This window comes from Typopeltis vanoorti, chromosome 17, assembly GCF_054136105.1.
Source record: "Typopeltis vanoorti isolate ZY-2024b chromosome 17, IOZ_Tvanoo_1.0, whole genome shotgun sequence".
In the NCBI taxonomy this organism is placed as follows: domain Eukaryota; kingdom Metazoa; phylum Arthropoda; class Arachnida; order Uropygi; family Thelyphonidae; genus Typopeltis; species Typopeltis vanoorti.
Genome location: NC_143565.1, coordinates 24939084 through 24951914, shown reverse-complemented (window position 1 = coordinate 24951914; position 12831 = coordinate 24939084). Strand labels below are relative to the sequence as shown.

Below are 12831 nucleotides of genomic sequence, written 5' to 3'. Positions count from 1 at the left end.
TAGCAGCACTGTGTTTACTACAGTGTCACATTGCTACGCGCGCAAGCATATTCGCGTCATAGTGAGATGCGAGCTATTAGCGTAATACGGCACTGTCTGTCGTACAGTTCCACTGTTGTTTATATGCAGTTTGCACCGGTAGTAGAGTGTTTGTAGTGCTTATCGTGTTTACTCCGTCTCTTTAAACATTTGGACATTACAATTAAAGGATTTAATTGTAATGTCCATTCCTTTAATTACAATTAAAAGAATGGATTTTATTTTGAGTAATTTTGAATTATACCACACTATATAATTCTATCGATAATAAACAATATTTTTTCGTGTTGATTTTATTTATTTTTTAATTTTTACAATAATTTTGATATTTTATCCAAACACCGTGGAATGTGGTGAGTGGAATGTATTGCCTGAGTGTGTTGTGAATGTAGACACACTGAATCATTTTAAGGCAAGGTTTGATCAGAATTGTGTGCAATAGTGTGTACCTCCGACAATGAGTCTCTGACTTCATGAGGTTGGATATTAATAATAATAATTATTATTATTTTATTTTATCCGGCTTTAAAATAAAGAAATAAAATAATGAGGGATTTATTATCCCCTTAATTTAACTTACAAATATACTTGACCAAAACTACCATCGCGTTTCTGAATCTCAGGAAGATCCTGAACACAATGGATGAATGTGGTAATAAAATACTTAAGATAATTGGTAACAGCGCATGATGATATTTGGAGTTGCATTGTATGCACCCTTTATTGCTTTTTCTCTCTCTCTCTCTCTCTCTGTAAATGATTTAAATGATTCAATGTTAGCTGTTGAAAGCAAAATGAAGAGTTGTATAAAGGATATTACAATATTTACTATACAATTCACACTACTGTAGTCAATTATATATGTCTGTTAGTATATATAATTATAATTGACTACAGTAGTAGTCAATTATATAAAAAGACAAAAAAAGAGTAATACTTGTCAAGATAATTTTAAGCTTAAAATCTATGTCACTGCATTAATTTCAAACGTTTTAAAAAGAGAAATAACGTATTCTTTTTTTATAAAACAGCAGCAATAAAAATCCCACATGTTTAATAAATGCATGTTCGTATTAAACAAAAAAACAAAAATATCTGCATGATTTCAAAACTCGGATTGGACAGTATTTTGTTTTAATTTTCAAAGTAAACAAATGGAATCAAACTAGCGAAATGAGAAAATAAATATAAATAATATACTAATAAATTAAAATTATTAATAAATAAATAAATAATAATAAATAAATAAATAAATAATAATAAATAAATAAATAAATAATAATTAATAAATAAATAATAATTGATAAATAAATAATAATAAATAACTAATACTTAATAAATAACTAATACTTAATAAATAACTAATAATTAATAAATAAGCAGTAATTAATAATTAATAAATAAGCAGTAATTAATAATTAATAAATAAGCAGTAATTAATAATTAATAAATAAGCAGTAATTAATAATTAATTAACAATTAATAATTAATTACTAATTAATAATCAATTACTAATTAATAATTAATAAATAATTAATTACTAATTACTAATTGATGGATAATTAATAATTAATTAAATGCCAGTTAATGGCATTACAAAAGAGGACCAGTTATTTGTTTCCATTAGAAATATACGTGTGTTCAATATATTGAATGATAATTAAAAGTACCAACAGTTTAAAGTTGAAATAATCTTTAATTGTATACAAAAATGCAAAAATAAACTTTGTAGGACATATTTCACATTGAGTGAGCTTATTCATTATTTTGATATCGCTTAAACATCCTCTCCGTAAACATACACATTTAAATTGCTAATAAAATTTGCTATTCTAGGTATGGGATAAACATTATGACGTCTTCAGTGACGTCACCACAATCATGGCTGACAAAACTCTCACTACGTGATGAGGACTTCTGATTGTCCAACTGGCACTACTGGAACTATTTCCACAACCCAGATGCGAATCTTTTAAATTAATAAGAGGAACTCGACTACCAGTTGTAGGAATAATGCATTCACTCCTTCTGACTACACTCTGGACGTGCAGCGCGGTGTCGACATTCATTAGATGCACCTTAAAGGTTTCCCTAAGCCAGCGTCGTAACCACTGGCCAAGCCACAAGATTTCGCAGCTGCAGATCCATGGATTATTATCCAACATTACTCCACCTACCGAATATAAATCAAAATATTTTAAATACTATTTTAAAATTTCATTTATTCCTATTATAAAATATTGTATATGTAATATTCTTTCATGAATTAATAGCAATTTTAATAATTCTTATTTATACTTTTTGTTATTTTAAAAATATTGAGCCACCTATAAAAAAATGAAATAACTTTTTTATGAAAGAAAAATAATTTAGTCGTGTCTGTACTATTTAACTTATGAAGAAAGTTAATAGTTAAAACTGGGAATGTGAGGAAGATACTCGACATTTTGTAGCTCAAAGAATCCTTTCATGTTGCCAATCAATGCTAAAGTAGATTTCCAGATTAACAAGTAATTTAATTGAAATGAAAATTTTCACCTGAAATTAAAAAAAAAAAGTCCTCAGATGGCGTGATTAAGGTACACTATTCAGGGTTTTCTCCTGATATGTATTGATATTAGCTTACAAAATTCAACAGTTTATAAGACTGTATTTCCCCGTTTTAATTTTTGTGAGAGGAAAGTTATATGATTTTTTTTTTCAAAAAAGAAAGTGTATCACACAAAAAATCGCTTGTTGGAAGTGAATACGTAAACTGAATTCTGCATTATCTGCTTCCTCATATGAACAAGAGATAAGATTGCACGACCATCGTAAAGGCCCACTCCCAGAGCAGGAAGACTGAGAACATTGTCAAATTAAACGTAAAAAATAGTTTTGGCTATATAGCTTTCCTTATCCGCGTGGTTAGCCCAGTGACTATACGCGGATAAGGAAAGGAATCGAACCTAGGACACTCCTTCCCCAGGCATATGGTTCCGAAAGGAGTGCCCTAGGTTCGATTCCCGTCTGCAATGTGAGGAGTTGAAGGAACTAACCTATTCCATAGGATTTCCGTTCCGAATGCCTACACGGTAAAAAGTGTAGGTCTACGCGTGAGCGAAATTAGGAATCTTAATCAGAAGTTTAGGAATCTTAAACGAAAAATAGGATCTTAATCAGGAAGTGATAGTCAAAATAAGACAGATGGGAATAGAAAATCACATCTAGCAGCAATACCAATGTTTATCGCGAAGATGGTTTAATAGAGAAGACAACATTAAATCTAAACGAACTTTGTATGCATCCAAATGCACGTACACAGCTTAGGAAGAAGTCACCGGACATGCCCAATGGGTAATGTGCATCGTGCCATGAAACCACGTCACGCGTTTGTAGCTGGTAAAAATTGGAGGAATATGATGCTCCCAAGTGAGTGCAAACGTGCCCGGATGAAATGGCTGTGAGAAGGGAACTGACGGAGTTTGAAAGAGGCGATGTGATCTGTTCGGCAATCTTTTGACAAATTGGGCCATCCCAGCTCAACAATCAGTGATACCATACTGAGATGGAAGCGGAGGGAGTCAACTACAAGTGCCATCCGCAGTGGACGACATCTCATGCTTAGCAATCGTGCCGTACTGAGTGCTACGAAGGATAATATGAAAAACAGATTCGTTGGACTACACATAAGTGTGCAGTTCCGCACATCGATTGGCACAATAAGCTGCACAAACACATTCAGAACCGACACTACCATGGTTTTCATGGTAGGATGCAATATACTAACCCCACATTACCCCACCAACATGCAGTTTCGTCTTCAGTGGTACAAAGAGGGACGTGGAAGCAGAAAACTGTGTTATGGAGAGACATATCACGCTAGACTTACCGATCAGATGAACTGGTGTGGATGTAGCGGATGCCGGGTGCAAGTCTCTTACCAGAATGCGTAACCCAAACTATAATTCTGAGGCGCCGGTTTAATGATATGTACTGTTGTTTCTGGTTTGGCCTCGGACCTGTTTGTGGTGCCACGAACACAGAACTCCGAGAGATATCTGAACATTCTGGACAATGCAATGCTTCCTACTGTGTGGCATTTCTACGTAATGGACCATAGTCTCTTTCAGCATGACAATGCACTTCTTAAGGCTACTACTGCTGTAACTGCGAGGTTTGTGGTCATGAACGTCATCACAGTGGCCTCCACAGAGCCATGATCTCAACCCAATTGAACTATGCAATGTACTAGAGCGTTTGGTGCGGTCAATGGTCGTCCGATCCATAACAGTTCAGGACCTCATTACATAAATACGGTAGAATGGTCAAAATTCCTATTGATCGCTCTCGTTCGCTTTTGGAAAATACGCAGTAGGATTGCTGTAGTCTTCGCAGCGAAAGGAGGTCATATATCTTATTATGGTGGGCGCCATGGCTACTTGTTCCTCACACATTGGTGTCCATTAACTTCTTTTCAAGCAGTATAGGTATGCATACACGCAAATGCACATGTTCCTGTTGCTCGAAAATATATATATCAGACCTGACTTGAATTCAATTGCATTCGACATCTTGAAGGCAAGCGATGTACTGCACTATCAGTGTCATGGTAGATCCAAAACACACACACACACACACACACACACACACACACACACACACACACACACACACACACACACACACACACACACACACACACACACACACACACACATGGTCAGTAGTATGATGTTATAGTTTCCAACATCAATTGATTGTCTTATAATAAAAACTTTGAAAATGGTGATTGTTCTGTAGGATTAGGAATAATGTATGGTCAAGAGTAAGAATTTTTGGCTTTCACAAAAAAGTTTAATGGAGCCTAGAAGATCCTGGACAAGAAACATGGCTGCCGAATTCAAAGCTGTTAAATTTATACGATTTAATAGGTTTATAATGTTGATTTTTAAAAATTTGACAGGATCAACGGCCTACAAATTTGGAATTAAGCAATATCATACGCTGATGTTTTTTTCCTGGGATTTGCCCCCGAATGAGTTCTTTTTTAACACTTTCATTGCCAAGCTGAAAATTGGAATTTCGTGTGGTGGCCAAATTTTTTTTATTTTTTTATTTTGTTAACGACGTCCACGCGATATCGCGTGACTGGCAATGGACGTGTTAACCTTACTAAAACTGGAAGTCTTCTTGAAGAAACTTGATGGCACTAATTTGCTGATTTTGAAGAAAGTTTTTATCAAAGACGAGGTGAACGATGTTGTCATAGTTTCAACCATGACAACATCGTTGGCTTTACTGTATACCTTTCCACAATGAATATTTTTGGGACGATGAAGATTAGATAAAATTATTTAGAAAGTATTATTAAAATTATGTTAACTAAGTCGTTATACACGAGATAGACTCCATTATACAAATATCGTCTCCGATATTTGTATAATGGAGTCTATCTCGTGGGTGCATATTCATATCTAATATATACAGTATTTACAAAATACCTCGTACCAGTGATATGTTGTGTTCCATATCTATCTACATAGTCTCCACTGACCACAGCTAACACTTCTGGGTCGAGGGTTGTCAGTTTGTTTCCCCTCAGGTCTAAGGTCAGATAGCGGACATCTGCCAGATAACGAAGCAGTCCTCTAGGGAGGTGTTCTACATAGGTGTCCGTAATCCTGAGAGCGAGCTCGTGGGTGTGTAATCCTAGAAAGGCGTCAGGTAGAACTTGGCGAAGGTTGCTCCCAGTGACTGTGAGGTCTCTCAATTTAGTGCCGAAAGCCCACTGCAACTGATGCGAGAGAACTGATTCCTCCACATCTACCACCACCCGACGAAGGGCACCTGCGCGTGATAAAAGATCACGTAGACGGAAGGCTCTAACTCCAGGATAAGTTCCTGTTTTGAAAGTGGTGAGGAACCTAAAGAAGAAGACGAATCATGATTACAGTTTCATCAGAAAATCATTTTTAAAAAGTTAAAATTTTTAGAACCAGATTGAAATGTAAATCATAATGCATTTCAAAAACTTAAATTTCAAAGTTAAATAAAATTTATAAAAAAATTAAATGAAAAATTATAATCACAAAATTATATTAAAATGGAAAAAAATTAAATTTAAAATTGAATTTGAAAAATTAAATGGAAAATGTAAGATATCAAAAAATTGTGCTATCATTAAATATAATGAAACCATTAATATCGTCATCAGATTCCTGATATGCACTGTAAGGTGGGCGTTTACAGGATATTGTGATAATACTACATGCAAAGGTTCATGTACTAACTTCCTATACTAATTTTTAATCATTACTAACTTCCTATCGACAAGGTTTCTCCAAACTAATCAGTTATCTGACAAGATCCTCAGTATTATTAGATTTTATATTTTTATCTTCAAAGGCAAATCTACCTGAATCTTGACATTTCTCCGGATATTTATCTATCAGTGACATGTCATATTAGATTATCTCTGATCACACATTTCTAAATGCAAACAATATGAAGTTATTCCCTAATATCCTCGTTTGAAATTGATTCTGCTGTTGATACTACCCACTGTTTAACCTAGTCTCGTATATTTGTGATCTCTACATCAGTCTTTTGTGTAGTGTTTTATTTCTAATCAGTTCTGCTATATACGTGAGTGGTCTGATAATTTCTTGGCCGAACAATTAAAAAACGAATTTATAATTTCAAACTTATTTTTATTTTTCAACATAATCTCCCTTAAGACTAATACGTTTATTCCAGCGATGCTCGAGCGCCATTATCCCTCCTGTACTTTGCAGATCTCAGTAAGATCTGCAAAATACCCATCTACAGCTGTAATCACCTCTTGATTAGAAAAAAAAAAGGTTACCGGCGAAGAAGATTTTTAGTTTTTTGAAGAGACAGAAGTCAGAGGGAGCCAAATCTGGGGAATAGGGTGGATGTTCCAACAATTCCTAATGCAGATCCCTTAATTTTCCCACTGCCAAAACACCTTTGTAAGCAGGTACATTGTCCTGATGAAAGATGATTGTTTTGACTGCTATTTTAATTCTGGTGTGTAATGGTTAATCCAAATCTCATCCATAATAATAAATGGTCGCACAAAATCAGTTTTATTCTTGTTAAAACGTTCCAAGCACTGATCAGTGATTTTCATGCGAGTGCGTTTTTGATCTGCTGTGAGCAAGCACGGCACCCATCTTGCGCAAAGCTTTTTCATTTGCAATTCTTCATGCAAAATATATCCTACACGTTCTTTTGAAATGCCTATAGTCTCAGCAATTTCATGCACATTGACTCTCCGGTCATCCAATATCATATCGTGCACTGATCAATGATTTCTGGTGTTACACTTTTTGAACGTCCATCACGTGGATCATCTTCATGGCTGTTCGAGGGCATTTTAACTCGGCAGCCCATTTCTTAATTGTCAGAAACGAAGGAGAAGCGTGCCATAAACTTGTATGAATTTCGTTTGGCGTTAAACCTTCTTTTACAAAGAATTTTTTTATAAGTGCACCATACTTAATTTTATCCAATTCAAACATCGATGCTTATGCCCGTGTACCAATTTAGAAAAAAAAATCTTGCCAATAGTGTTGCCATTTATGGTTGAGGCCAAGAACATTTCAGACCAACCACGTATCTATCTATCTATCTATCTATCTATCTATATATATATATATATATATATATATATATATATATATATATATATATATATATATATATATATATATATATATATATATATATATATATATATATATATATATATATATATATATATATATATATATATATATATATACACCCGTGATCATACTACTTCATATATACGTCACTTGCTCAGTGTATACGCAATATACTTGGTTAATCGCGTCACCAGGTGTTATAAGAAACTATATAATAATACTTCTGGGAAGTATTCATTAACAGTGTCGATCGTAATAGAAAAAACTAAAGGATCTCTCGGAGTTCGATAAAGGACTTATTGTGGGTTCCCATCTGGCTGGAGCCACGATTCTGAAAACAGCAGAGCTGACTGGTTTCTCAGAAGGTGAAATATCCTGAGTGATTAATCAGTGGAAACATAACCCACACTGATTGTGGTCATCTTTTAGACACACGGATTGTGTGTCCAAAAGGTGTAATTGTGGTCATCAGCCAGTTTGTCAGGAACAAGATCGTTGTGGTTTGAGAAAGCTTGTACGGATAAACAGAAGTTACTGTGTGTAGCAGTTCACCGAACATTTAATGAAGGCTGCTCTCGACCCATCTCTCGGTGAACTATGCCCAGGGAATAGAAGATAATCGGTTTTGGCATTCAAGTCCCTATGTGGAACATATTGCAAACTGAATAAAATATAGGTTCATAATTTAGTAGCTGGTATGTGTATAATAGTGGAAATAATGTTCGCATTTGTCTCGCACCTGATTATTATACAACAATCTGCATCATCCTCTTTCATATCTATTATATGTATTGATGCAATATCCCATTAACACGATAACTGCATCATTTTGAACAGCCTTTCTCTTGCCATCTTGTCACCTGGCCTGAGGCCAGCTTGTTCTTCCTCACGCTATCCTTCGACAGATTTTCTTAACCTTTTCTCAGATATACTTTCATCAATTCTACCATCTTCCACGAACATTTAGTAGGGAAAATTCCACTGGAATTTTCACATTCAATTTTATTTCCCTTCATATAGACAGGTATTATGAGAGTTCGATACCAATCATCTGGAATTCGACTTTTTGAGTAAGCCTGAATTAGCTCTAAAACCTTAAGGTTTAAGCATTAATTTTTACGAAATTAACTGTTAACTTCTGAATCCATTAATTCGAAATAATTTTGAAAAATATGAAATTGAAAATTTTAAAAAAATAAATATTTTAAAATAATTCAAATTTTTTTCTGGATGTTAAATAGTTTCTCCTGTACAAGACCATCTAACACACTTATTTTAAAAATCTTTTATAGAGACGAGACTTTTCTCGTCCTATTCGAATCCAGGTATTTTCAACCAAAGGGTATCATCGAGACTGACTGAAAAATTAGAATGGGAAATTTGAAAATCGAAACTGAAGTGTTTGTCCGTGTGAACTAAAGAAACTAATTTGTATTCCATTTTACCATAACCACAATGTTTGTTTAATTTCTAATCAATTGATTTGCTATCACTGAAGATTTCTCCAGCGTTCCTCTAGCTTAATCTTGGCTTCATCTTGATAATGCATCCATTTCAAACTATGTTCTTTCTACATAAAGATTATACGTGAGGGAAACGATGGTGGGATCTTAATGACTGTGTTATCTTAGGCCACTCATAGCCAAAGGTCACCAACGTTTCGCTTAAAATATTCGTACATAATAATAACCTCCACAAGATAACCAATCATTTTTTATTCCTGAAATGTAGCAATGTTCATATTCGTTGTAAATATTATTTTGGCAATTCCAATATAGCTCTTCCTAGATTTCATGCTCTTCCAAGAGTTCTATTTTTTAAATTATCCGAAATAATGATCCTTCACATAAACATTATATAAGCATTTATTAAAAAAAGACATTAGCCTCTTCTCGTCTTCTGAGGAGTGAATTTCCTCTCGTGTTTTAAATTCAAGAGGTAATCCTACAAAGTGGATTTTATCCCTAACACGCAACGCCTATGTAAATGAAAATGAATGAGCTCAAACACACCCTCTCAAGTTCACCTAATTGAACTCGTAATGTACTTAATGATCCACTCTCTACGGGGTGCCAACTTGTTCTGAACAGGAACCATAAAAAGTACTCTAATGTGACTCTGATCCTGTTTTAATTATTGGCTTAATGAGCCATTAGGTTTGATGCTGCTGCAACTGGAGATACACTCCGTGCAGGAGGTAAAATTTGATTTACTCGTGTAGATTGCAGTAATCTTCTCTTCCGCCCTACACCAACATTTTTTGTTCATCCAATTAACACACACGCACAAACACACAAATCTGTAGAGCTTCCTTTATAAAGATGGCCTGTTCACAATTACAACAAACAATAATTGACCGTACAAGAAGTGATTCTAGAAACAATAAACCCTTCTAGAATAAGATATTAAAAGAGTTTCTTTATAGATATCCTAGCCTCTTTACAATTGCAAAGGAACACTAAATGATCCTCAGAAATAAGTAATCGATAACAAATATCATGGCCTGCTGGCAATTAGCATGAACGAAGAATAAATATTCCAACCTGCAATCAAGTTTGAAGAGCAACGTAGGAGGGAGAAATTATAATTTCTATGGTTTGAGCATACAAATTTGTATTCCTACTCATGTGAATCTGTACGCAGTCGGTAGAGATCGCATGCTTAGTTAGATCCTGAACTTGAATCCTGTTTAGGACTCGAAGACGTTCTTGAATGAAGGTGAGTAAGCCGATCTCGTAACCAAGTGATCTCGTTTTTAACCTGGCTAGAAACGCCAATCAACTAACACCTACATTCGAATTCAATGAAGCATTTTCATCGCGAAGAACCAAGATGTCAAATATAAAAAAGCAGATAAAAGTACAAAGTATTTTTGCAACATATTTAGCAAGTAATGCGTATAAGATAGAAGTATAAAGAGATATTGCATATGCCGTTGTACAAGGAGCCTGATTGAGCCTACAATCATTTATCAAAATATTTATTTTGTATTATACTCGTCTCTATAAATCGACCACAAATTTTACCCTTACCCCTGAAAACTTCTTACATATTACTTTAACTTTAATATAATATAATCTTCAATGTCTTCAATGAACAATGTCTTCCCACACGAGATAATCGGAAAAATTATTGAGTAGTCTATACCGTCTTCAGTGTAATTCATATAATAACGCACGTAGGGATTCATTAGGATTAAATGAAAAAAGTGTATGCTTACTTTGTGAACTTATTTATTGAATATTAATACTAACATGCTAAATAACATAATATAGAAAAGATACTGCCTTCAACTTATTTATTCTCATCCTACGATTACATTTCATCTTCTGTATTCATGGCTAGACGATGATTTCCATTGCAGAAATAAAAGTCCGTGTTTTACATCTAGATTATTAGACCAGCCCTGTTTTTTTCAGAATTTTGTTCATTAAGCTATCGTCCTATACGCCGATATATACTGTATTTGGTTAGCACACACAGAGAGAGAAAGGAATATTTACTCATCACTGAATGATCGATGTGAAGAGATCGCTCATATTCAGAATCCAAACATTAAATTCATCAAAAAGATGAAATAAACGTAAATATAAAACCTAGCAAAAATGTTTACAAAGGATTGTGCTTCTTCCTGTGCACAGGAAGAGGCACAATTCTGTGCATAGCATTGCGCACAGGATGGACACAGACAATGTTCCCCCCACACACTGCCTACATATAATCCTGTGGGTTTGATACTGTATATACCAGACCCACACAAGAACCATATCTGATCCACACCAATCTTTGTACCCAATAGTGACATCGATTTGTTCTGGATAGCTGTTAAGAAGCGGTGCTCTTAATATGTAGGCAAATAATTGGCTTGGTTTTGTAAAAATAAAAACAAGTATCTTATGCTGAAATGAATTTGATCAATATTTCGTTGTTGTAATTACACATATACTATACTAGAAAAAATTAAGGGTATTTTTTCACGTAATTAAAATTTACAAAGCTCTTCGTTTTGTTAAAATTAATATCTGATTTTCTTTAAAACCTTACAACAACTTAGTGATATGCAGCTCCATAATAATATCCATGCAAGTATGAAAGTAATTGGAGCAATATCCCTTAACTTTTGGTAGCTTTGTATATGTACAGTATGTATATTATATTTTATGATTAATCAATAAGGTATATGTTTCTATAATCCAATAAATCCATAAATTGACAATTAATCACATTAGCCTTATCCATGATGTAATACGTTTTTACAGGGATTGGGGATGGTTATCTTGTCTCACACCTCAGACCGTATAGTGTCCTGGAATCAAGCAGACGTAGCTCCAATCCTCTGATATCCAGTTCCCTTAATTTTAGAAGTCCTGAGAAACTATTTAATCCTAATACTTCGATTGGATTATGGGATAAATGCAAACTGAGCAATCCAGGCATGTAGGCCCACAGATGTTTTGGCACCTCCTTTAGAATATTACTTGATATGTCCAGATGGCGCAAGTACTTCAAATGGACGAACGATTGCTCGGAGATATTATGAAGTGCATTCCCTGAAAGAAGTAGAGTCCGCAAATTTGGCATAAAAAGTGTTGGCAGTGAAGACAGAGTACAGTTTTCCATGGCTAACGTTTGAAGGGACACTAGCGGGCGAAAGACAGATTCATTTATCCTCCACAAAAGATTGTGAGATACGTCCAAGCTGAGCAGTTGAAAGAGTCCATGAAATGTGTCGGAATTCAGGGAGGTTATCCGATTGGAAGACAGATTTAAGGCTTGCAAATTCAGTAGTTGTCCAAGTTCATAGTCAGGGAGACCTTCAATAGCATTTGATGATAGATCAAGGTACCGTAAAGTATCCTTAACTGGTAGAAACTTTAGGAATGGTGGACGGGTTATGTAATTAAATGAGAGGTCAATGCGTTCAAGTTTTGTTCCAACAAACACATTGTCTGGAATAGAAAACATATTATTATGACTTAAATCCATGATTCGTAGTCTTTCTAATCCTCTGAACACTTCATCAGGAATCACAGTGAGATTGTTGTGATCCAGAGCTACAATCTGCAAGGATGGATACTCCTGGAAGATCTCAAGAGGAATGTCTGCAATATTGTTATTA

The 12831-nt window shown here is 34.5% G+C and overlaps 1 protein-coding gene across 1 annotated transcript; it reads right to left on the bottom strand.

Moving 5' to 3' along the window:
* Nucleotides 1–1872: 1872 nt before the first annotated feature.
* Nucleotides 1873–11990, bottom strand: LOC150097227 (chaoptin-like). Its single transcript, XM_090407760.1, has 3 exons — nucleotides 11937–11990; nucleotides 5530–5945; nucleotides 1873–2212 (listed from the first exon to the last, which is right to left on the bottom strand). Coding segments are annotated over exons 1-3 (741 nt in total). The 5' UTR covers nucleotides 11939–11990; the 3' UTR covers nucleotides 1873–1889.
* Between the last annotated feature and the right edge of the window lie 841 nt (nucleotides 11991–12831).